The sequence below is a fragment of the Cynocephalus volans genome, chromosome 8, assembly GCF_027409185.1.
Source record: "Cynocephalus volans isolate mCynVol1 chromosome 8, mCynVol1.pri, whole genome shotgun sequence".
NCBI lineage: Eukaryota > Metazoa > Chordata > Mammalia > Dermoptera > Cynocephalidae > Cynocephalus > Cynocephalus volans.
This window is the reverse complement of record NC_084467.1, coordinates 112,947,662-112,975,151: the sequence shown is the minus strand read 5'-3', so window position 1 is coordinate 112,975,151 and position 27,490 is coordinate 112,947,662. Positions and strand designations below refer to the sequence as shown.

General features: G+C 35.1%; 1 protein-coding gene across 3 annotated transcripts in view; it reads left to right on the top strand.

The window, feature by feature from the left end:
• The window catches only part of ASH1L (ASH1 like histone lysine methyltransferase), a 186,468-nt gene that overhangs the window by 145,089 nt on the left and 13,889 nt on the right, over nucleotides 1-27,490 (top strand). For all 3 annotated transcript variants that reach the window (XM_063106540.1, XM_063106539.1, XM_063106541.1), the window contains 8 exons: nucleotides 10,545-10,618; nucleotides 12,346-12,391; nucleotides 12,506-12,614; nucleotides 19,100-19,306; nucleotides 19,434-19,580; nucleotides 24,841-24,949; nucleotides 25,437-25,601; nucleotides 25,772-25,863. In XM_063106540.1, coding sequence (XP_062962610.1) covers nucleotides 10,545-10,618; nucleotides 12,346-12,391; nucleotides 12,506-12,614; nucleotides 19,100-19,306; nucleotides 19,434-19,580; nucleotides 24,841-24,949; nucleotides 25,437-25,601; nucleotides 25,772-25,863 — 949 coding nt within the window. The remainder of the gene's footprint in view (nucleotides 1-10,544; nucleotides 10,619-12,345; nucleotides 12,392-12,505; nucleotides 12,615-19,099; nucleotides 19,307-19,433; nucleotides 19,581-24,840; nucleotides 24,950-25,436; nucleotides 25,602-25,771; nucleotides 25,864-27,490) is intronic.

Below are 27,490 nucleotides of genomic sequence, written 5' to 3'. Positions count from 1 at the left end.
ATGACTTTTAGAGAAAGTCAGACCTCGTTTATATCTATCTTTGCCACAATAGTTATGTGAATAAAATAGTTATATAATTAAAATAATGAAGGTTGGCCATTTTGCTTAGTTGGTTAGAACACAGTGTTATAAAATAATGGTGCATCTTATCACTGATGGGGTCAGAGTCAATAAATGAAAAGTGACTTTTATTTTAAAATATTTAATGAAGTCAAGTTTCTTTATCTCATTAGAGAAATGCATTTCAAGTAAAATTTTAGTTTTTAGGGTAAATACTTATTTATCAAAATGTGTATTATACCCATAAATTTATGGTCAATTGATTTTTGACAAATGAGCTAAAACAATTCAATGAGGAAAGAGTAATCTTTCCAACAAATGATTCTGTTATAACTGTATATACATATACAAGAGTAAAGTTTAATCCCTGCTTTGTACCATATACAAAAATTATCTCAAAATTGGCCATCAACTTAAATAAAGACCTAAATCTATAAAACTCTTAGAGGAAAACATAGGAGTAAATCCATTTTTGTGATTACATTAGGAAATAATTTCTTAGATATGACACCAAAATCATGAGCACAAATGAAAAATAGATAAATTGCACTTTATCTACTATCTTTATCTAAAGGATACCAGCAAGAAACTGGTCAGAGCATGGTGTTAATAACACCAATGTTAAGGGTTTGGATCCCTGGACCTGCCAACTGCCCCCAAAAAAGAACTCCTCACAGAATGGGAGAAACATTTGTAAAACATATATCAAATAAAGGACTTGTATATATATATCCATCCATACAAAGAACTGTTATAACTCAATAATAAAAAGACTAACAACACAATTTTTAAAATGGGTAGATGACTTGAATAGATGTTTCTCAAAAAAAAAAAAAAAAAAAAAAAAAAATATATATATATATATATATATATATATATATATATATATATATATATACACACACACACTCACAATTGGCAACCACTGGTAAATCACTGAATAAAATAAATCATGGGGTCATGCCATTATAAGTAAATAAATAGAAAGTCTGAAGACAGTTGAGATAGTCAGATAATTCAATGAGCCTCATTACCAAAAACTTAAAAGTGCAAGAGAAAAATGAATATTTTCAGTAGAGAAGCCTGGCAGATGCCACCTTAATCAAGTGATTAAAGTGATCATCATTCGTGGGGTAAATTGATATCACGAGCCACCTGTTAGGATGCCCTAACAAAACAGCGTTACATTTGTGATACTACAGTCAATAAGGGATAACCTAAATCTAATTATGCCTTGATATCAGACAAATCCAAAGTGAGGAACATTCCACAGGCCAAAATAACTTGCCTATAATCTTCAAAAAAGACAAGGTCATAAAAGTCAAGGAAATTTTGAGAAACTATGACAGATGAAGGAGACCAGAGAGACATGACAACTAAATGCAATGTATGATTTTGAACTGGATCCTTTTCAGCACCACATGCTCCCAGTGAGCCACAGGACAGCCCCTCAGAACTGGATCCTTTTGCTAAAGGACATTAATGAGATAAGTGGCAAAACTTGAATGGGATCAGATGAATATGTGACAGCAGTGTGTCAGTTTGAGTTTCATGATGTTTATGGTTGTCTTGTAACTGGAAGTGACAGGACAACAGATCAGCCACAGACTCTTACATCATTCAAGGGAGAAAGTTTTCTACTTCTACCTATCTTTGCATTTATGATTACTTCAAAACAAAAATGTATTTTAAAAAAATAAATGGGTGCTGGCCAGCCTGTGAAAAATAGATAGATAGGACTCCCTAATAGGTTATACAGGCCAGCTGCCATCAATAAATAAATAAAGTAAGTAAGACTACAAATAGGTTATACTCCCAGGCATCAGGCAGAAGCAAATTAAATCCTCTCTGAAGAAATTATTTTAAACCTAGGACTAAAAGTATTCCTATCAGGTAAAATTGTAAGGAACATAGATGAAATGTTTCCGTATTGAAACAGACATGAAACTTCACGTTGAAGGAAATGCAAGAAACTTGGGTCAGGAAAAATTATTTCGGGTGTCGGTGGGTAGCTGGCTGGTATGGGGATCTGAACCCTTGACCTTGGTGTTACAAGGCTGCACTCCACCCAACTGAGTTAATTTTGGGAAAAATTACTGTGTGCATACACACACACACACTTATGTAAATCTAAGTGATCATTGTTCAAAGAAATCTGTTAAAAATATAAAGAGATTTATTTGGGGAAGAAGTTAAAAACAACATGAAACAAAAACTGTAGAAAATAATATTTGGGAGTGTGATTTGTAGCTTATTATTTTAGGATTATTTTGCATTGTTATGTAGAATGGTAGAGGAATGGATCCAATTTAGGCTCTAAATGTCTGTTAAAAAGTACAGTGTAACCCCTTATGAACAATGAAACAGGATATGTGTATTCTGTATTCCACAGCATAGAGGAAACAAAAAAGTTAAGTAAACCAATTGATCCAAGGATTAAGGAAGTACAGAAGACAGAGAGACCATGAAAAATGTGTATCACAAAACAATATGATAAAATGGGCCAAACATATCAGTAATCACAATAAGTGTAAATTTACCAGTTAAAAGCCAGAGACTCTGATTGGATATAAAAAGATTAAACAGCTATATTGTATTTAAAAGAAACTCACCTAAAATCTTATGACACAGATTTTTTAATACAGGTATTTAATAACATAAAGATTAGGAGTTCTACTTTTGGCATTGGAAGAGTAGCCTATATCAGGCTAACCCTCCCAGAAATAACAATTATCAACTGTATAAAATGTAAAATACAGTGATCCAAAGTTTCTGGAGAGCAATCAAAACCAGGCATAAATTGGAAGGGAATCATTATGTGGAAGAAGAGAACCACACTGGTGGCCTTTCCCATTTTTTTAACTCTGTGTGGACAGGTACCAGTTGGTAGTACAAGTGAGCACTTATACAGAAACATGAAGTCTTACGTGTTGTTTAAATAGAGGCCATATTTCAGGAGATAGCTACAGCAGCAGGAAACTGAGGGAGAATATGCTAAAAGGTGAAGCTGCAAATTTTGCTTTTAAACATATCTAGGCACAGCCAGACTCCTCTAAGGTCAACTGAGAATAAAGGTACTAAGCAGGGATTTCAGCAGCTGTCTAACACATGGGAGGTAGTGTTACAGATTTTAGTTCACCCAAGGTAACTGCTTGCTAAAAAAAAACAAATCAATTTTTTTCATGGGATAATAACTTAATTGAGAGTATCTGTAACATCATTCATAATGTCCATGATTCAATCCAAAATTACTAGAGATGAATAAACGTTAAAATATGACTAATATTAAGAGAGAAGGCAATCAACAGACTGGTTTCCCCCACATCTGCACCACAGCTATTTAAAAGAAAGAAAACATCAGTAGACATGCCAGGGCTGGCCCGTGGCTCACTTGGGAGAGTGTGGTGCTGACAACACCAAATCAAGGGTTAAGATCCCCTTACTGGTCATCTTTTTCTTTTTCTTTTTTTTTGTCTTTTTTTGTGACCGGTCGCACCGCGCTCAGCCAGTGAGCGCACCGGCCATCCCTATATAGGATCCGAACCTGCGGCGGGAGCGCTCTTGCGCTCCCAGCGCCACACTCTCCCGAGTGCACCATGGGGTCGGCCTGACCTGTCATCTTTTTCGAAAAAAAGAAATGCCAAATGTGTGGGTAAATGTAGAAGAATTTTTTTCCTCTTAATTTTGTTAAAATACATATGACTAAAACAAAAAATACCTGGACTAAAATTTATAATATTCTATTACGGGATTTATGGAATATGTTGTTTTATACATATAAACTGTAGTATAAAGGATGAAGAGATATGTAAATAGAACCATCTGGTTGCAAAACTTAACCTTCTATGTGAAGAGTTACAATAAATAGACTGAAAAGGAAAAAGATGTGTAATATAATGGCTAGAGTAAATGCAAAGAAGTCTATCTAAAAAGATAGAGAAATTAAAATGCAATTCTAAAAAGTATTTTATAACACAAATTTAAGGCAGGAAGAAGGAATGGGAAACAAACATCAGAAGGAGCAAACAGAAAACAAATAGCAAAATAGAAAACTTGTATCAAACCATATCAATAAATAGTTAAATATAAATAGATTAAATGCCGCTATTAAAAAAGGCATGTGTTGTCAGACTCAATAAAAAAGCAGAATCCAAATAACCAAAAGAACCCTACTTTAAAGATAAAGGCACAGAGGTTGAAAGTAAAAGGACTGGAGTTATACCACGCAAACAGTAAACATGTGAAGCTGGAATATGGTATATTAATAACAGATAAAGTAGATCTGAAGACAGTGTTATAACCAGATCTGAAGAAAAAACAAACTTTTTTTCTGCTGTCGCACACCACTCAGCACAACTCTGACCCCAGATTTGAGGAGGGTTTTCCCTACAATCCATGCAGACACCAATTGGATATCCTATAATTTAACTCAATTCTGACACTATCTGCCTGGAGATAGTGTCAAATCTCACAAGCTGAGGGCTCAGTCCCACAAAGCTGTCCCCACTTCAGAGGCCAGTCACAAGTAGTAGGTTGTCACCTATACGTCTGACCAACTGGCTATAAACCTGGGGATAACTTATAGGACAAAGACTTTAGGGGAAAAGATTATAGAAAAAATACTCATCATAAAGACAATGAAGAAAACTCTCAGAACTAAAAAGGAATTTCCCTAATCTTACAAAAGACATCTACAGTTAAAATGATGAAGGCAGTCACCATAATTCTTTTTAAAAAGCCAAGTTTTTCTCAGATTTTAGGATATTCTCTTGAAATAGGGAGAGGCAAAGCCATTATCTTTCTCCTTTTTATTATTGAGTACCTTCCTCTCCTTTGATTTCCTCATTTGTATAGCCACCTGATTAACAGTGGAACTTTTCTGTGGAGATTTTCCACCACTGAATTAGTCAGTTTTCTGTTGCTATAACAGACTACCTGAAACTGGGTAATTCATTAGAAAAAAGTTTTTTATTTCTTACAGTTTTGGAGGCTGGGAAGTACAAGGTCTAGGGGGCCACATCTGGTGAGGGCCTTCTTGGTGGAAACTTTCTAGAGTCCTGTGGTGATGCAGGCAATCACATGGTGAGGGCTCAGCAAGAGAGCATTATTCACATGCCTTCCTCCTCTCCTTATGAAGCCCTCAATCTACTCCCTAATAACCCACTAAACCATTGGCCCGTTAATCCAATGAATGGGTTAATCCATTCATGAGGACAGAGTTCTCAGGATCACCTCCCAGAGGCTCCACCTTGCAAATAATATGAGAGTCTGATTTCCCACCCTATTAATATTGTTACAATGGGGATCAGGCCCCAACATGCTCTTGGGGGAATGTTCAAACCATAGCAACCACCAAGTCCTTTTGTTTATTTCCCCTTCATACTAGGATTGATTTTGGAAAAGAAAATCAGCATGGACTTTCCCCTTTTAGATTTCAGAGTTAACACTAAATTTCCTGTAGTCCCTTCCTTAAAATGACTTTGATCCCATTATTGACCGAAATTAAGGCTGTCAAGGAAGAAATAATTTTGTAAAGTTTATTTGGAGCCAAATGTCAGGATCAATCCAGGAAGCACCATTCGACAGTCAGAGAAATGCTCCAAAGTTTATTACAAATAACAAAGGCTTTAGAGACAGAAAAAGCTGATAAAAGCAGAAACAAATAACAAAAATCAGATTGGTCATTTCAAAGTTACTTTTTTTTTTTCTTTTTCTTGGCAGCTGGCACATACAGGGATCCAACCCTGTACCCTGGTGTTACCAGCACCATGCTTTAACAAACTGAGCTGACTAGCCAGCTTATAGGTCTCTCTTTTGTGTAAGGATTAAAGCAGAGGGAACTTCATTCCCATACCTATTGAAGATTTAATCTGGCCTATTAGGAAATTGACTATTACATCTTTCTCCTGACTTTTCCCAAGTTTAGTCCACAACTTCAGTGAAATGAAACATAGCAGGGGTGACTCCATTTGGATTTTTAGTCTGGTCTTTTGGGGCCTAGTACAGGAATTTAGTTCAAAACATTGGCCTCTGATAATTGTTATTTAACACTATAAATTCAATTTTATTTCGTAGGGCATCAAAGAATTTCCTTGCTCCTTCCCTAGTGATCAGTGACAGGACTATCTCAAGACTCACTGCTACTACAATGATAAGAAAAACCCACAAAAGATTTTATTTCATCTGATTTTCAGATGGGTAGAAATTGGTTTTTCTTTTCCATTTTTTAAGTGGAAATTAACTAAAGAATCATTGTTTCCAAGCGACAAGCTCCTGAGTAGGTTCCCCTTGGGCATCGTCTCCAGCTGAAGTTGATCTAGAAAATCTCTTTAGGTGGGTCTCACTGCGCAGGATTGAATTACAGTTGACTCTGCATATCCAGTTTCCTTATCCAGGGATTCAACCAACCACGGATCAAAAATATTTTTAAAAATAAAATTAAGAATAAAAATGCAACAATAAAAAATAATACAAATAAAAAACAGTACAATATAACAACTATTTACATGGCATTTACTTTGTATTAGGTATAAGTAATCTAGAGACGATTTAAAGTATATGGGAGGATATGCATAGGTTCTATGGTAATATTACACCATTTTATATAAGGGACTTGAGCATCCTCAGATTTTTGATGAGAGTCCTGAAACTAATCTCCCATGGATATTGAGCAACTGGTTTCAGAAATGTTCCAGGAAAGGAATGGCAGACCTGACATTTTTTTCCTAGCTCTCAGTATATGGATTAGAAAGGTGGAATAATGCTGGCAAAAGCTTTGCACCACCTGTGGAGAAGTGATGCTAGGGAAAACCTCAAGATACTGGGCTGTTGTAAAATTGTGTCTGTGAGGTTAATTGTAGTAGATATGGATGTCTTCTTCCCTAGGAAGAGAAAGAAAAAGTATTCTTTTTAAAAAAAATTCACTGTACTGGCCAGCTGCCAAAAAAAAAAAATCAGAATTTTCCATCTACTCTTTTACTCTTTTACACTCTCTTTGGAAAAAACATGTTTTGGCAAAGAAAGGAGTTGGGGTGGCCAGTTAGCTCACTTGGTTAGAGCATGTTGCTAGTAACATCAAGATCAAGGGTTCAGATCCTCTTACAGGTCAGCCACCATTTTCATTAAGAGATTTGTCGTATCTTCTGAGGACCAGTTTTGACTTTTTAAAAATTTACATTTACCTTTATTAAGAGTCAGTGAAGGACTGGCTGGTTAACTCAGTTGGTTAGAGCATGGTGCTAATAACACCAAGGTCCAGGGTTCGATCCCTGTACCAACCAGCCACCAAAAAAAAGAATCTGTGAGTACATTGTCATTGTAAAAATAAAAAAAATCTTTAAATAAAAAAGTGTGAATTAAAAGATGAAGCCAGGCTGGCCAGGTTAGCTCAGTTGGTTAGAGCACAGCCGTGTAACACCTAGCTCACAGGTTTGAATCCCTGTACCAGTCAGCTGCCCCCCCAAAATTAGTAATAATTAATAAATAAAGATGAAGCCCATCCCCAAAGATATAATAGTTTAGCATATACCCTTTCAAATTTTTCCCTAAACATAGATAGCTGTTTTTTCCAACTATTTATTGTGAAATGTTTTACCACACAAAAAAGTTGAAAAAACTTTTACAATGAACACACAATATCCCACCACTTAAATTCTATCATTAACATTTTACATAATTTGATAAATCATATATGTGTCTATACATTTCTCTATACATTTGTTAATTCTTCTTAGTTTTGGATATGCTCCAAAGTAAATTTCAGACACTGATATACTTCCTTTCCCCTCAGTATTTCAGCATATATACCAGAACCAAGACCTTAATATTTGTTTATAGGTTTTTCTTTTGAGGTGAATTTACCATCAGTAAAATACAGAAATCTTAAATGTACATTTGCTGAGTTTTTAAAAATGCATACAGCTGTCTAACCCAAATCATTCTTAATAACATTACCATCATTCCACAAAGCTTCCTCATGCCCCTTCCCAGTCAATCCCCACCATGTATAGGTATTTAAATTTTTTTTTCTTTTTAATATTCACAGAAATGAGCTTATGTTATAATACTGTTCTACAATTTGGAGAACATGCTATATTTCCATATGAGTACATATATACCTCATTTTGTTGCAATAGCAGCATAATATTTCATTATTTGTATGTACCAAGATTTATTTCCCCATTGAGTTGTTTTCACTTTTTTAGTATATACTTCATAGTTATACATTTACCTTATGGTTCCCGATCAACAAGTGGACTCTAGTCTTCCACCAGCTGTAACCATCTGGAATCTTATAACATTACCTTACTTCCATAAGTGCTTTCCTACTAGAGATACCTGTAATCTGTGCATCAGTTTTGTCCAATCAATAAACTTATTACATATTACATGTTAACATAAATTTTTTACCAAACAAAATTTTAGTGAGAAAAGTGACTTTATTTTGTATTTTTGCAAATCTCTTTAATGTTTAGCTTAATAGAAGACACTAGATTTTCTGATCTGTTTTTGTATTTAGTCTGTTGTGATGTTATTTTGGTTTTTTTTTTTTTTTTTTTTTTAAAAGATGACCGGTAAGGGGATCTCAACCCTTGGCTTGGTGTTGTCAGCACCACGCTCAGCCAGTGAGCAAACCGGCCATCCCTATATAGGATCCGAACCCGTGGCCTTGGTGTTATCAGCACCGCACTCTACCGAGTGAGCCACGGGCCGGCCTTTATTTTGGTTTAAATAGATGAAAAAATCTGACCTCACACAGATATGTAATTGTAAAAGAGAGGTGTGTTTTAATAGCAATTTCAGATAATTGTGGATGTGCTTCTTTGATATTGTACCATAAGTATAAATGTGATAGTTCCTTCAGGTTAGTTGCAATGTGGAGTCTGAAGTCAATGAGCCTTTTTTTTTTTTTTGGTACTCAGTTACATTAAAATCTATGGATCTCTTTCGGTTTGAAGAGTTTACCCATGTATGATTTTATCACTTCATGTGTTGACCATTGAAAAATACTGATTACTGAATTATGTAGCTCTTCCATTCCTTGTATGTATCCAAAAAAATTCACATTTGTTAATATCACCATTAATTTTATCAGAAAGACCTAAGTATTGGAAAACCAAGAAGCTTACAGTAGTACGTACAAGTTTACCAAAATTCCAGTAAATTCACATAAATCTCAAATTATGTCATTAGCAACAAATAAAGTCAATTGTGTTTGTTGAAGTGACAAGTTCATGTTGCTCATTTTCAATACCCACGTCTGAATAACTGTAGTTTGTCAGTTCTTACAAGTAAAAATGGTATTCTATGAAATAAGCGACTAGATCAGCAGGCCATTCAAACATTTGCATAAATTCTTCTCAAGACAGCCATAGTATTTCAGTATGCAGCAGAAATCCTTTATGCATACTTCCATGTGCCACATGGAATATTAATATAATTTTTACTTATTCATTAAGAGCATTCTTAAATGATGCTGGCCTTTTTTTTTTTTTTTTTTTTTTTTTCTCAGTTATGTAATGGGGAAGAATACAGTGACTCCTAGTACAGTTTTGTGTCACTGCCTTGATTCACGCTACAGTGCCAAGCAGTTTTTACGCACTACTTGTTTTATACCATTAGTGCAAATGTCAGCATAATGAAAAAGGCATATGACATCTCAATAGTATTATTTACATAGTTTTAACCTCTGGATCCCCTGAAGCCAGCAGAGCACACTTTGAGCACTTCTGGTCTAGTGTTGAATTATAGGACAAATAGCCAAATAACAAGGAAAAGTATAAGTCCTGCAGCAAGAAAGTTAAGTATTATAGGGGTTTGAGAGGACGGAAAGGTTATTAGAGTAAGGAAGTTGGAGAGGGCTTTTTAAGGTAGAATGAGGCTTTGAAATTGGCTTTTAAAAGTAGTGTTTCAATAGTTAGGAAAAATGTTAACAGATCATAAATTTTCATGGAAAAACTCTTGAGTTATTTAAATGCAGGAATTTCCCCTTTCTTAATCAACCTTAGATCATGTGTAACAATGGAGAGTAAGTACCAGATGCTCTATGGTTAATAATTTTAATAATTGAAAAATTCTTGGTATTTAGTTAGCTTCATAATGACCTGTGTATTTTTGGTAGTAATTTTGATGTGTTAGTTTTTTGGTTTTGGGGGCGCGGGGGGGGGGGGGTTGGCAACAAGTCAGTACTAGGATCTGAACCCATGATTTTGGTATTATAAGGCTGCTCTCTAACCAAGTTAAACTGGCCAGCCTTGTGTTAGTTGTTTTATGTAGACTACTATTAAAAGATGTCTTTAGCATACTATATATTGCATGAAGTATGGTGGGAAAGAATAGCTAAAGTTAAAAATTGGTGGTAGGAAAAGCCATAAAATGAAGAAATCTTTATTTTTCTAGTCAATGCATATTAGATCTTGTGGCTGTTTTAAACCCCCTCCCCTCTTTGTTATAGGTGTTGAAATTGATAGTATTTTTTGTTTCAGGGAAGTATCTAAGACAAAAGAGAATTGACTTCCAGCTTCCCTATGACATCCTCTGGCAGTGGAAACACAATCAGGTACAGAGAGCCTATTTACCAGGTTTCATTCTTAAATGATAAATAGGGAGGGGTTGGAATGCAAGTCTTTTTCTCTACCTCTTTGTTATGTTTTCATCTTAGGAAGTATTGGGAAGTGTCCCTGTGAAGGTTAGAGACTAAGAAAAATGAATTTGCATCCATATTTAATGTGACCTATTTGCCTTCACTCATACTGCAAAATAGCAGTAAGTTCCTGCTTCCCTAGGCAACCTTTTGTTGTTACTCTGGACTTTTATTTTGGTAGCAAAGATTCTTATTCTGTAAGAATCCTATTTGATGCAGATCTCAGGAGAATTTAGATGTACTGCCAGCAGCACTGAGAAATTTCAGGCTTTATTTTTGTTGGCTCCTTCCCATCAGTTTGGAATTTATTTTTCACATACAAAAGATATTCTTCTACCAAAGGAAGCAGGGAAATGTTTAACACTCTTGTACTTTTAAAAGATCTTTAAATATATCAGTAACTAAAAATAGGACGTCTCTGTTTTTCTTTCTTGCTGCCCTAATTGAAAAGTTTCCCTCAGTGATTTTTGTATTAAGTTGTAGCCCTGAGGCCCCCTATTGAGAACAACCATTAGAAAATAAAAGTAGTAATGCAAATGAGGTGAACCATCTCCTGAGTTTTGCCAAAATGCCACCAGCGGTTAATTTTGGAAAGACAAAAGCAATTGACATTCGCCTCTGCATTCCTCTTCTCTGATGGCCCATCTTAAATTCTGAGAGTATCAATATGTTAGATATTTGCCTCAGAGTTTTTAACAATGAAGGAGAGAGAGTGTTTTGGATATACCAACTGAAAAATGATGATAAGATTATTCCAATAGGTTAATAAATAGTCAATCTTAGTCCAAATTGCTATTTGTTTAGTACTGTCCTCTGTGGCAAAATGCTGGCAGGCTAACTACCTCTCTTTTAATGCATTCTTTTTTTTTTTTTTTCCTAATGCCTTCTTTATTACAATGTGAGAGTTCCATTTTTCCTGCCTGTCCAGTCCCTTTTATTCATTAAATTAATTGCCTTAATTAAAATTTGAGGGCTGGCCAGTTAGCTCAGTTGGTTAGAATGTTGGTGATAACACCAAGGTTCAGGGTTTAATCCCTGTACCGGCCAATCACACAGACAAAAATATTTGAAATGTCTACTCCCATAATTTCCAGACTGCAAAGCCAGGGTACTTATCTTTTTAATTTCATATACCTACCCAGACCATCTAAACAGGCCCTATGTACATTTCACTTACTTTTGATAGAGGAAAATATAATCTTAATTTGTCCCAATGAATGGCTTTGGTGCTCAGTGTAATTTTCATGTAAGTCTATCCAACAACATGCTGAAGAAACATATAATTCAAAATATATTTCAATAAACTTTTTTTTTTTTTTTTTTTTGGCAGTTGGCCCGTACAGGGATCTGAACCCTTGACTTTAGTGTTATAACACCCCACTAACCAACTGAGCTAACTTGTCAGCCGTCTATAAACAATGTAATGCTTCCTCTGTTGAATCTTATTCTCTCTCACCTTTTATTTAGGAGTAAAAACTGATCACACCAGCAGTTTCCCTGAAATGTATCCAACCCAGAAAGTCTTGTAAATATTTCCATCCGAGCAGAGCACCTGGATAATTTCCTGTATTTTTAGTGATTGATGCCACTCTCAGGCATTTGAAGTTAAATGCTATATCATGATTTTTCTTTTTTTGTTCTAGCTATACAAAAAGCCAGATGTCCCACTATATAAAAAAATCCGTTCAAGTGAGTAACTTGGAAACTGTTTTTCCTGCCTCTATACAACTGATGTTCTTCTTACCCTGGAACTTGAAAAATTATCCCATATGTTCACAAACTATTCTTTGCTCTCTTCTCAAGATGTCTATGTTGATGTCAAACCCCTTTCTGGTTACGAAGCTACCACCTGTAACTGTAAGAAGCCAGATGATGATACCAGGAGAGGCTGTGTGGAAGACTGCCTCAATAGGTACTGTATATACTAAACCGATTCCTCTAAAGCATAGGCAGGTATTAAGATATATATGCAACACTTCCTTTGGAAGGAAAAGTTATATAGGCTCTTTCGTTTCCCCTCAAGAAGTTGCACAAAGGTATATAAAACCTAATTGATGGGCTGAATAGAGTAACAGAAAAAGAATGAGTTGGGGTTTTGGGGGGGGGTTTCTTGTTTTGGTTGGGGGGCATGGCTGGCCGGTAAGAGGATCTGAACACTTGACCTTGGTGCATGCTCTAACCAACTGAGCTAATCTGCCAGCCTTTTTTTTTTTTTTGGTAAAAGAGTGAGATTTAGAGTCTTATGTACCTGCGTTTAAATCCTTTTACTACTTACTAGACTTAGGGAAAGTTATTTAAGCCCTGAGATAAAAATAATACCTTCTTTATGGGGGGTATCTGGGGATATGAGACAGTGTTCATTAGGTATTAAGCATAGTCCTGGCACCTTCTTAGCTCTCAATATATGGTAGACATAATGAGGGAGTAGAGTAGGACAGTGGCAGTGAGAGTGAAGAGGAAGGGCATGATATATCTTACAGGAAAACTGTGTTAATAAACCATTGGCCTATAGGGGACATGCACATGTCAGTTGAATCAATGATGCTAATGAGAGATGGTAATGCTACCATAAGAGAAAGTGTGGGATCTCACTGATTTGGAGATTAGAATTATGATTTTGATTTGGGACCATATAGATTGAATAACATAGAGATTTCAGAATTGAAATGTTTAGTAGAAACGAAGTGAAGATAGAATTTGTAGATTTTAGTAACATAGTCAAATTTACAGCAGAAAAGAACCAGTGAACTTCACAATAATACTGTCTATTCTAGGTAGATGTCCTGTCCAAAGACAACTAGCTTCCCCAGTCTCTAGTCAGCTCTCCTGTGGGACGGTGTTTTAATACCTTCTGCTTCAGCATGCCCATTGGGAAATTCTACCTTACTTACATCATATAAACTCATATCTTATCATTACATACATACATATACATACATACATACATACATGCATGCATGCATACATACATACATACAGTTTCACATAGTGGTAATAGCTGGTAGTACAGATAGTGTTTTGTGCAGTGATTTTTTTACTCTTAAAAAGAGTAAAAAAAGAGTTTTTTATCTTAAAAAGATATTTTATCTTTTTATTTATTTATTTTTTAGAAACTGTCCGGTGCAGGGATCCAAACCTTTGACCTTGGTGTTATCAGCACCATGCTCCAACCAAGTGAGCTAACCTGCCAGCCCCTCACAGATATTTTAAATATACACTTTTATGTATCAGTGTGACCTGCAAGCTCATCATTTTTAGGATCTGTGTCATAGTCCGTGGTCTATCAGGTTGATATGCCATAATTTGCCATTCTTCTGTTGTTAGTCATTAAGTTATTCCAATGTTTTGCTATTAAAAATGACATTACTGTGCAACTCTTTGTGTAGATTTCTTTTTTTCCTAACCCTTAGAGTATATTCTGACAAGAATTACCTGTACAAATATATGAACATCTCTATATATCTTATTTTATGCTATCAGATATTCTATAAAATATTCAGTTAATTAGTGTGGTATCACTACAAATATGTAAATATACATATTTCCCCTTAGTTCTATCTACTGTACATATTCACATCCCAATTTATTTTTGGTGCTTTAGTATTTCATTTATATTTATTATTCCAGTATTTAGAAGTTTATGTCCTTAAAGTTGTTTAAATGTGTGTTTCTTTAGATGCCAACATTACCATGTTTTTTCACATAGTATTATTGTCTATGAAATTACCATAATGTAGATACAGCCTCATTGGTTAGTTCCTCTCTTTCTGACAATAGTCCTATGAGGTAGGTGACGTTTTTACATTTTCTAGATGAAGGAACCTAAAATTTGGACAATAAATTGCTCCATGTTATACAACACTTAAGTGACAGGGAGAATTTGATCCCTCATCTGTTTGATCCAAAAGTCATGTTCTAGGGCCGACCCCGTGGCGCACTGGGAGAGTGCGGCGCTGGGAGTGCGGCAGAGCTCCCACCACGGGTTCGGATCCTATACAGGGATGGCCGGTGCGCTCACTGGCTGAGCACGGTGCGGCCGGTCACAAAAAAAAAAAAAAAAAAAAAGTCAGGTTCTAGGCTGGCTGGTTAGCTTAGTTGTTTAGAGGGTTGGAGCAAGGTGTTGTAACACCAAGGTCAAGGGTTCAGATTCTCATATTGGCCAGCCACCAAAAAAAACCCCCAAAAAACAAAAGCCATGTTCTTTCCACTGTCCTGCACTGCTAATTGGTATAAGCAGTTAGAGTTTTTTTAATCACTTGAAATTTGGATATTTACCTTACAAACTACATTATTTCATTTCTGATAGTATGGGTATATCACATTTATCTTTCACATTGTGTTGCCTTTCTTCAAAAAGAAAAACATCCCCCTAAGTCAGAAAGAAAAACAAACCCTCAAATACATGCTTCCAACTCTGTCATGGGAACATGATTACTACATAGTCATACATCTAATGAACTGATAAATCCATAAATACCTAAGAAAAAATGAAATACATTGTTTAATGGATGCCTACTTACATAATTAAAAGTAACCCACATAAAGATTCAGTTAAATGGGCTGGCATGTTGCTCAGTTGGTTAGAGTGTGATGTTGATAACACCAAGGTCCCAGGTTCGATCCCTGTACCGACCAGTCAGTAGAAAAGATTCAGCTACCTAAAATGTAGGGTAACTTTGTCTTCTCTGTCATTTTATTCAAGATTCTGTAAATATTTTGGTGGGGGTGAGGGCCATGCACATTGAGCAAAAGGATCTACAGGATCTGCTTCACATCTATGTAAGACTGCTGTAGAATTGTACTCACTTGCAAGTGGCCCAAGAAACACTTGATTCAGGACCATTTTTAAAAACAGATAATAGGTTTTTATAATTAGTTCAAATAACTGTTTTTAAAACTTGTCCTTAAGTTTCAAAAGTTAAACTTTTAACGTTATGTCTCAGCATTCATTGTTCCTTTCCATATAAACACCAGACTTAAAACTGTGAACTAATTTTCTCTATAACTTTGAGCAAGTATTACCTGTAGATATACAAAATACATTTGCAGATTAGTTAAGATTTTATAAACAGGACTTAGGATAATGTTAAAAGTGACATACTTATTTAATTGTAAGAAAAGATATAATAGCTTCTTTTTATTTTTAGTGCAGGGATCCAAACCTTGACGTTGGTGTTATAACAGTGCTCCAACTAAGCTAGCCGGCCAGCCCTTATAGTAGCTTCTTATTGAAGCAACTGTCCCCATATTCAATTTTAAGTAACAATAAATAGGTATTTTTCTCTTTTTTCAGTTATTTTCACCTATATGTACCCTTTGTACCATTTTGGGAGTTTGGAGAGGAGGGAGATATAATATATAGAGATTGTGGCCTTAAAATCCTCCTTCCCTTAAATTTTTTGATCAATTAAATTTTATTGTTAGAGGAGAAGAAACTTACCCTTTTATAATTTTAAATATCCACTCTGAAAAATTTAGAAAAATAGAAAGGTTTTTTTTTTTGGTTTTTGTTTTGCAACTGGCCGGTAATTATTATTATTTTTTTTATTCTTAAAAATTCAACGCCCAAAAAATCAAAAGAAGAAAAAAAGTGAAATAATATAATTTTAACTCCCCTTCACTGCCATTTTTAATTTGCTTAGTTTCCTTTTGTTTTTTACTGTGTGTCTGTGTGTGTGTGTGCACAATTTGTGTGTGCATGTAACTTCTGTTCCTCTTATTGGAATGGATACAAAATAAGGTTCCCGGGCCAGCCTGTGGCTCACTTGGGAGAGTGTGTTGGGGTCGGCTTTAGCTCAGGCGGTTACTTCCTCAAGCCAGACTTCAATCTGTCACTTGGGAGAGTGTGGTGCTGATAACACCAAGGCCATGGGTTCAGATCCCATATAGGGATGGCCGGTTAGCTCACTGGGTGAGCATGGTGCTGACAACACCAAGTCAAGAGTTAAGATCCCCTAACCAGTCATCTTTTTAAAAATAAAGATAAGGTTCCCTTTCTCAAATTTCAAACCTCAACTGAGTCCTCAACTACTCTAATTGGGAGGAAATCCAGTCTTTCTCCTTGGGCCTCTCTCTTCCAAACAATTTCTAGGAATTAGCAACATTGTTTATACATTCTACAAATCTTCTGTTGGTGTGTTGTCATTTCTTTATACCATCCATATCAAGCCCATTGCTTCTCCAGAGCATTCCTCATTACCTAGAGCAAAATCTTGTAATTCATTTCAAGTTGCTTTTTATCCCTGTACCCATTTGACTACAAAGTGGATAAAGTCTACTCTTCAGCTCTCCACAACTGCAGACATGGTATATAACAAAACAATACTTCAGAGAAGATAAAAGTATATTGCCTTGTAAGACTTATAATGTCACTAGTAGTGATCACTGTCAGAGTTTACAGGCCCTAAACTAAACCTCAGAGTTCCTGTCTAACTCCCTATTAGGTCCTGTCTAGGCTCTTTTGTGAACGAGTTTGGTTCACTTCCACTTGTCCACCAATGAGAACCTCTAATATCCTTCATCTTTTGCTCCAGAAGAGCCATAGGTCCTCAAATTCTTGATCCCCAAAAGTGAGATCATCTGCCTTGCCTCCAAGGCTTACTTGTTCATAGTTTGAACACATCTTTCATATGAAAACTCCACCTCTATTCACAGCAAATGGTCTGACCTTCAAAGCTAGTTAAGTCAATCAAACTAATACATTTCCCAATGACTGTTTTTTTAACCTTAATCTCACTACATGAGAGACAGAGCTCTCCAGCCTAGATATATATATATTTTTGTTTATTTATTTATTTATTTGGCAGCTGGCCAGTACAGGGACTTGAACCCTTGACCTTGGTGTTATAACACCACACTTGAACCAATTGACCTGAACAGCCATCCCTATCCTGGTTAAATATCAGGATAATGGAATATATTTCAATGCCTTCAACTCTAGAAATCACAAAATTTCAGCAACCTCTGAATGATTCCCTGGCAGAAATTTTTTAAAATTTAAGTCTCTCCTTATCTTGGTATTCTTATATTATGCTTTAAGGTTTTTTTTAAACTCCCTAAAGTTTATTGTTGTGTGTGTTATATGAGTTATTATGAAAATATGGATGGAGTATTATGAGTGGGGACTTACAGCTGATACTGTGAGAATGAATGAGCTCTCTAAAGAAAAGGAGTGTACCATGCAAGGCAGAGAGGAAAAAAGTATCCCTTTCCAAAAAAACAGGAACTATTATCTGCAAGGTGGGAAATTCAGTATCAAAAAGATCAGGAAAGCTAAAAAAAAAAAGGACATTTTCAGGAGGGGTATTCAACAGTATTCCTGTAGCAAAGAAATCAGCAAAAGAAAGAATAGAGTAAAATGTGGTTGAATTTGGCAGTAAGACAGTGTCTCCTTTACAACTGAAGCCGATTCTCTTAAATTGAAGAATAATCCAATGGATACTTTTTCTGCTTACTGCTCATTTATATGATTTGACACTGTGTGCTGTTTGTCCTTTAGAATAAGGATGATATTTTTGTGAAGAATAAATTAGATGACTCTGAAATACTTTAAAGTGTAAACTGGTATATAATTCCTTTACAGGATTTTAAAGTTACGATTATAACATATTTTGATCCACCATTATTTTCTTGATCCTTCCTTGTTTTAACCATGCTTAACCACCTAAATGAGATTCTAAACCATATACCAAAACTAAATGACTCCTATAAAAGATCTAGAAATTTTTAAAAAGAAAGCAGCAAGAAGACATGCATAACAATTTTCATCTACCATGTTCAGCTAGTCATATAGATTAGAAATGCCATTTCCATTAATGAAGTATCTGAACCTATAAATACTTCCAGTAAAATAATGACAGTGAAGGTACTTAATACCACCAAACTATACACTTAAAAATGGTTAAGATGGGCTGGCTGGTTACGTTGGTTGGTTAGAGTGTGGTGCTGATAACACTAAGGTCCAAGGTTCCACCCATGTATCTGCCATCTGCCAATTTAAAAAAAAAAAAGTTAAAATGGTGAATCTTATGTATTTTACCACAACTTTTTTTTTAAGTCTATAAATGGCCATGAGCTGCTTCAAAATAAGAATGCGATGTAATCATCAAATTATTTATTCTTCTCTGGGTCACAGTTCATTTATTCTTAGCACAGATAAATATGATCATGTTTATCCAGGATCCTGAGTAGGAAGTATTCAGTGTTTGCAAACTGACTTGGAAATTCTGATTATTATTAATTTTTGAATTATATATTAATCTTAGTGATTTGTCTACTTTCGTTAAAATAAAAATTTATTTCGTGTATTCAATTTTTAAATTTTTTATAAAATAAAAAATGGGTGCATTAAGGCAAGTATTATGTAAATTGATGTACAATTATTCCCTTTCTTTCTAGAATGATCTTTGCTGAGTGTTCCCCCAACACTTGCCCATGTGGTGAGCAATGCTGTAACCAGAGGATACAGAGGCATGAGTGGGTGCAATGTCTAGAACGATTTCGAGCTGAGGAAAAAGGCTGGGGAATCAGAACCAAAGAACCCCTAAAAGCTGGGCAGTTCATCATTGAATACCTAGGAGAGGTTGTCAGTGAACAGGAGTTCAGGTATGGTGTAAATGATGATACTCCAGTTAAAAGGCAAAGGTACAAGATTAGAATGGAAGATGGAAGATTTGGAATTTACTTTCAACTTAATCATTAACTGACTTTCAATCATTTCTCTCCTCTTTAGAAACAGGATGATTGAACAGTATCATAATCACAGTGACCACTACTGCCTGAACCTGGACAGCGGGATGGTGATTGACAGTTACCGTATGGGAAATGAAGCCCGATTCATCAACCACAGCTGTGACCCAAATTGTGAAATGCAGAAATGGTAAGGAAGCAGGAGAAGGTGAGCCAAGAATCAAGCAGAAGAGAAGGCAGTGAGGGCAGCCAGAGATTGATCTTTCCATGGGATCAGTCAGCTGACACAAAACAGCTCAGGCACCTCCCCATTATACCAGATTCTCCAAGTGGAGTAAGCTCCTCCTGTCTCTTCACTTCATCCTAACTACTCACTCCCCAAAAAAATAGCAATGATGATGATGATACTTAATATTTACTGAGTGCTTACTGTGTGCTAGGCACTGTGTTACATGGGTTGTGTCAGTTTGTTCAGCCAATCTATATTCCATCTTTATTATTGCCCAGTGGATGTATCACAAAGAGAAATAAAAATAAGTGAAATATGAGATCTCTTCCCTTAAGGAGATTAGAACCTAATTGAGAAGGAAAACATTGCATCTAAAAAACAATTTTAAAAAGAACATAAGGAAAGTATGAACAATTTTTCTCTGTACGTTTTTTTTTAAACCGAGGTATAATTCACATACAGAGAAATGCACAAGTTTTTTTTTTTTTTTTTTTTTTTGGCAGCTGGCTGGTATGGGGATCTTGACCTTGGTGTTATCAACACCATGCTCTCCCAAGCCACTGGCCAGCCCTAGAAATACACAGATTTTAAGTGTACATTTCCATCAGTTTTTACAAATGTGTGTACCCATGTAACCCACACCCTTATGAAAATATAGGACATTTCCATCATTTCAGAAAGTTCCCTTCTGCCTCTTCACATTTGATCTCCCCACCTCCCAAGGCAAGCACTGATCTGATTTCTATCACCACAGATTAGTTTTGCTTATTCTAGAATCTCATGTGTATGTACTCTTTTGTGTCTGGTTTCTTTCATTTAGCACAATGTTTTTGTAATTCATCCATGTTGTTGCAAACATTAGTGGTTGTTGCTTTTTATTGTGGACTAATATTCCTTTGTATGAATTCACCAGTTTTTTATCCATTTTCCTGAACAACTTTATATTTAAGTTAAATGAAATGAACAAATTTCTTTGAAAAATACAGCTTACCAAAAATGACGCAAGAAGAAATAGAAAATCTGAATGTCTACCAAAAAAATTGAGTCTATAATTAAAACATACCAATACTTACCAATCTAATATAAACTCTTCGGTTTTATAAGGCTAGCATAACCTTCATCCAAAACTTAACCAGGATGTTAAAAGAAAGAAAAAATAGAGGCCAATATCTCCCATGAATGTAGACACAAAAATCTTAAATAAAATATCAGCAAATAAAATCTAGGAATATTTTAAAAGGTTAATACATCATGACCATGTGGGATTTATTACAGGAATGGTAGGTTTAACATTCAAATTTAAAGGTGATTTATTACCATATTAACAAAATAGAGTCAAGAAACCATAAATCATCTCAAGAGGCAGAAAAAGCAAACTGTCATTTGTAAATGACATGATATACACATGGAAATAAAAATCTACATACTACCATAAATAAGTGAATTTAGCAAGATTTATAGAAAATAGTTTATAAAAATCAATGTGTTTGAGTGTATTTCAATATATTAGCAACAACCAAGTAGAAAGTGGAATTTAAAATTAGATATTACTAAAGGCCAAGGATTCAGATCTCCAAACCTGCCAGCTGCCAAAAATAAATAAATAAAATTAGACATTATTATTTGCAATAGTTTCATAAAAGATAAGTCCTTCGGAACAAATCTAATGAAAATTTGTAGTGCCTCTGTACTACAGACTACCAAACATTATTGGAAGAAAGTGAAGATCACCTATTATGGCTTTTTTTTTTTCTCTTGTCATATGACCTAAATTAATGGAGAAATATGCCATATTTAGGGATTGAAAGTCTCAATATTTTTGGTTTGGGTTTATTTTTGTTTTGTGTTTTGTTTTCTTTTCTTGTCTTTTCCTTTCTTTTTGGTAGCCATCCAGTACCAGGATCCGAACATTTGACTTTGGTGTGTTACAAGGCTGTGCTCTAACCAGCTGAGCTAACCAGCCACCCCAACTTTTGATCTTTTTTTAAATCTCAATATTTGGGGGATATCTAGTCTTAACCAAGTTAAGTTAAGCTCCATACATTCAAATCTAATCAAAATTCAGTTTTTATGGAAATTGTCAAGATGATTCCTATATTATATATAAATCATGTATGACTTTATACATGGAAATGCAAAGGACCTAAAAAGATAATCTTGAAGAACAATTATTTAAGGACTTACACTACCAGATTGGAAGACCTACTACAAAAGAATACTAATTAAAACAGTAAGGATTTGCTTGGGATAGATTAATGGGTGAAAGGAAAGAATCCAGGCAAAGATCCATAAGTGTACTGTCACCTGATATATAACAAAGCCTATACTGTAAATCAGTGGTATAAGGACAGATTTTTAACAAATTGTTTTGAGTCAGATGCTCTTATCTTAGTGCACACACAAAAATTAATCTAAGATGTATCATAGACCTAAATATCATGGTTGAAACTGTCAAGTTTCTAGAAGGAAACATGGGATAATATTTTCTTTGACTTAGGATAGGTAAAGATATCTCAAAAAGGAAATAAATAGCACTGACCATAAAATTTTAAATTTGGCAATATTAAAAATTTCTGTTCATCAAAAGATATCTTTTAAGTGCCACCTAGTAGCACCAAGTCAAAGGTTCAGATCCCTGTACAGGTCAGCCACAAAAAAAAAAAAAAAAAAAGGAGGATATATTTGCAATATGTTTATCTGACAAAGGAATTTACTTTTATCCATAATGTACAAATCAATAAGAGAAAGACAATCCAGGGCCGACCCTGTGGCACACTCGGGAGAGTGTGGCGCTGGGAGCGCTGCAGCGCTCCCGCCACGGGTTCGGATCCTATATAGGGATGGCTGGTGAGCTCGGTGTGGCCGGTCACAAAAAAAAAAAAAAAGAAAAAGAAAGACAATCCAATTTTTAAAATAGGTACTTGAAAAAGAATATGAAAGTGGTCAATAAACATACTTTGAAAAGTGCTTAATATCATTAGCTGTTAAGAGAAATATTAAGCCAAATTTGAAAAACCAGCACATATCTTCCACAATATCTAAAATTAAAGACTGACAATACATTGTTTTGGCAAGGGTGTAGAGCATCATGAATGCTCTTAGATTGCTGCTGGTGGAATGGTAAATTAGTATAACCATTTTCAAAAATGTTTGACAGTTAAAAAAAAAACATTTGACAGTACCTACCAAAGTTAAACATATCCAGTAACCCCACTTGTAAGTACCTTCCCAACAGAAATGAATGTTTATGTTCAAAGGATATGTATGAGAATGTCAACAAGATATTTTTTTAGTAATAGCTAATAACTGCAACAATCCCAAATGTTTATCAACAATGGAATAGGTCTATTTCTATAATGGAATACTACACAGCAGTGTAAAGATACAAACTGATACATGCAATGCTATGTAATGTTGAGTAAAAGAAGCTGGGCATAAAAGTATATCTACTCCAGGTTTTATTCTGTGTGATTCCATTTATTTGTAGTTCAAAACAGGAAAAACTAATCCACAGTTACAGAGGTCAGGATAGTGGCAATCCTTTGTGAGGAGGGTACTGACTCAGATTGGAAGTTATACAGGTACAGAGATATATAAAATTTTGGCAAGCTGTACATTTAAGATTTCTATATTCTACTTTATATAAGTTATGCCAAAAACACATTTTTTAAAAAAACAAGACAGTATATAATCAAATTTTAAATGTTACAAAATATTGTGATTAGGCAAGTTCCCTAATAAAAATATAAATTGTTATAGTATAGATCAGGAGTCAGCAAACTTTTTGGGAGTTGCCATGCACCAATAAAACTTTATTTACAAAGACAGGGGTGGGGAGGGGGGTTGGCCTGTAGGTCATAGTTTGCCAGGCCCTGGAGTAAACTAAAAATGCTTTCTGAATTCAGAAAAAAGAATAGCAAACACTGAAGATTTTAGATGTTTAGAGAAGGTTTACATATAACGTATTAGTATCCAAGCTAACCCATGTTGTATTCCATACTGGCATGGAGGCAAGAAGGAAGAGAAGCTGTGGAGTCAAACAGCTTGGGATTTAATCCCCTGTGTTTGAAGGCTACTTAATTGCTGTATGACCATGAACAAACTCTTAAGCCATAAATGCTTCATATGTAAAATGGAGATCATAATACCTATTTCATAGGGTTGTTTTGAGAATTTATAAGATAATCTGTTATTAGAATGGCATAGTAGCTAAGATTTTGCAGGCACACTCACTGCCTTGATTTGAAACTTGATTTCCCAAGTTATTAACTATGTAACTTTGGACAAGGTACTTAGCCTCTCTGTACCTGTTTTCTCATTTGTAATATGGGCATTATAATACTACCTAATAATAGTACCTACTTTTATATAGTTATTAGGAGGATTAAATAAGTTAATACAACAAAATAACAAGCACTCAATAAATGTTAACTATGAAAATAATTATTATATAAAACATGTAGAACACTACATAATAGATCATTAATAACTTACATGTAATAAAACAGGAGAGGCACTCAGATGATAAAGATGGAGATGAGTAGGAACAGGAAGATTTTTATAAGTAAGCCATAAGAAGTAATTTTAATTTATTTAATAGGTAAACTAAATCCATATTTTATTTTATTTTATTTATTTATTTTTTTTTTTAAAAAGATGACCGGTAAGGGGATCTTAACCCTTGACTTGGTGTTGTCAGCACCACGCTCAGCCAGTGAGCTAACCAGCCATCCCTATATAGAATCCGAACCCGCGGCCTTGGTGTTATCAGCACCACACTCTCCCGAGTGAGCCACGGGCTGGCCCTCTAAATCCATATTTTAGAGGGACTTCAAATACCACGCAGGAAAAGTTAAGACCCCTATTCTAATTGACAGCATAAAGCATGTTTTCAGGAAAATTGGTTTATTATTATTAGTCTGGCAGTATTATACAGACTGAGTAGAATAGAAGAGAGATTAAAAGTGGAGAGATTGGCCAGGAAACTCTTGTAGTAATACCAACATACATTCCTAAAAATCCAGAAACAGGATTTTAGTCAGAATAAAGGAGAAATAACAAATGCTGGAAAATATTTTGTAGAAAAAAATTATTAGAATTCTTGAGTAATTGGATACAGAAGGAAAGCAACTCTGAAATCAGTGATTATGCCAGTTTTTCTAGTTTTCAGTCATGGTATTAAGAATCCCAGCTTTGAACTCTGTTCTTTTCTCTCTTATAGGTCTGTTAATGGAGTATACCGAATTGGACTATATGCTCTTAAAGATATGCCAGCTGGGACAGAACTTACTTATGACTACAACTTTCATTCCTTCAATGTTGAAGAACAGGTAAGAATAACAAATCCAAGAAGGAGGTTGGACTGTGTCATTTACAATGCCATATAGCATGGACTATCAGGAAACATGACTGATTTGGAGCTACTGAGAAATACATGGGAGAAGATGGTTTTTTACTCTTAACTCCACCTATCTGGGATACATAGGTCATGCTTATTGTTTCAGAACTCTGAAGAAAGAGATTGCACTATCATTTTTGGTCTCTAGTGAGTTCTTAACTTTCTTAACTTTCCTGGGGAAGAAGTTTTCTTCAAGTTTAATCTTTCCTTTCCACTCGAGTGGAAACCTATTTCTATTTATTATATTCTCAATTAGTTATTTTCCTCTATATGCAAATTCCTCAGTTCATATCTAAGTTGGGTATCCAAATGCTCGGGCATCCTCTTTGCAAATGAGACTCTCGTTGAATTTGTAAATTTGTAAATTCTCATTGAATTTGTAAATGAGAATTTGTAAATTACTCTTTTTCCCTTCAAAGCAACTTTGTAAGTGTGGCTTTGAGAAATGTCGAGGAATCATTGGAGGCAAGAGTCAACGCATGAATGTACTCACCAGCAGCAAAAGCAGCCAGCCTTTGTCCACACATAAAAAGTCTGGACGATCAAAAGAGAAGAGAAAGTCTAAGCACAAGCTGAAGAAAAGGGTGAATAATGATCTCCTGCCTCTCCCCAAAAACTGCTTATGAAATGCTTAGAGGCAATCACTGGAATAAGGGAATTACCAGAGGGTGGCATCTTAAGAGAGGTTTTAATATTCTTGGAGGTGATTTCTGATTTTTTTTTTCTTCTGTAATCTGATCCATCTGTTTTTCAGAGAGGCCATCTCTCTGAGGAACCCAGTGAAAACAACACCCCAACAAGATTGACCCCCCAATTACAGATGAAGCCAATGTCCAATCGAGAGAGGTAAAAAGAGTTCTTTTTAAATTATGTGATTTGCTTGTAAGTTTAAAAAATTACTAAACTTCTGTATAGTTGATCCATTTTCTTTTATACAGGAGGTCTTAACCCAAGGATTCAGGGGACCTGTGAACTTGGATGGAAGAAAATAATTATGTCTTTATCATCCCTAATTTCTAACTGAAGGAAATTTAACATTGCCCTCAAATATGATTGTAGGCAGTGTGTGTGTGTGTGTGTGTGTGTGTGTGTGTGTGTGTGTGTGTGTGTGTGTGTGTGTGTGTGTGTGTGTGTGTGTGTGTGTGTGTGTGTGTGTGTGTGTGTGTGTGTGTGTGTGTGTGTGTGTGTGTGTGTGTGTGTGTGTGTGTGTGTGTGTGTGTGTGTGTGTGTGTGTGTAGAGAGAGAATTAGCATTTTCCATGGCTTTGTCATTAGTATTCAGATATTCTTATATCATGTTAACAGGTATAATATCTTGAAATATCATTTATGTTCATCTCTACCTTGAAATTACTGTGGTTGTTAAGCTAGATCTTGTCATGCATTAAGAATTAATGTATATTTCTGTGTAACAATTTTTATTTTATTTTACTTTATTTTATTTTTGGTGGCTGGCCTATATCTCAAACCTTGATGTTGGTGTTAGCACCATGCTCTACCAACTGAACTAACTGGCCAGCCCTCCATATCGCAGTTTTGGTGGTTTTGGGTTTGTTTTGTGTTTTGAAACCTGTATTTCAGTATATTTGGTTTTCTTTTAGTCCAGAGTATTAAAAATTACTTTCAGATCCCTGTACCAGCCAGCTGCCAAAAAAAAAAAAAAGATTACTTAAAATTTTGTTAATTTTATAGTGTATTTGTTTGGCAGCTGGCTGGTAAAGGGATCTGAACCTGTGACCTTGGTATTATGAGGTTGCACTCTAACCAACTGAGCTAACCAGCCAACCCTTTTAATTAATTTTAAAATAAAATCATTCTTCAGAGAAGAATGCCCAGACTGCCAGAGGAATCCATGACACAGAAAGGATTAACAATCCCTGCTTTGTTGACATATTAACAGAGCAATAAAAAGGATCTTTAGTGGTCATTTCTGCTATTCTCTATATTTGTCCCCGTCAGAAGTAAACAAAGTGAATATGTCCTATTTTTCAAATTGTCTCGGAACATATTCTACAACCTCCCATACTACACATTCCAATATCTTTAAAAGTTTATCCTCATTTATAACTCTTCTATAATTTTAGCCCCTTTCATCCTATTTCACTTTGAGTCATAGAAATTTTAGGTTTCAGAAAAACTTGGAAATGATCTAATCCAGTGGTTCCCTACTTGGCTGCAACATTACCATGGGGAGATTTTAAAAACTCGCAAGGCTGGAATTACACCTCAGACCACTTAAACCAGAATTTCCAGAAGCGGAACCCAGGCATCAGTAGTTTATAAAGATCCCTAGATGATTCCAATATGCAGACAAAATCAAGAACTATCAAATTAGTTTAATGTCCATTTAGTGAGGCCCATAGTTTGACACTTATCCAAGGTCATATCTATTTATATATGTACTAGTGTGAAAATCAAATAATAGAATCAAAAGTGTGTGGGATCCAGTCAAGATATGCATAACTCATTTAAGT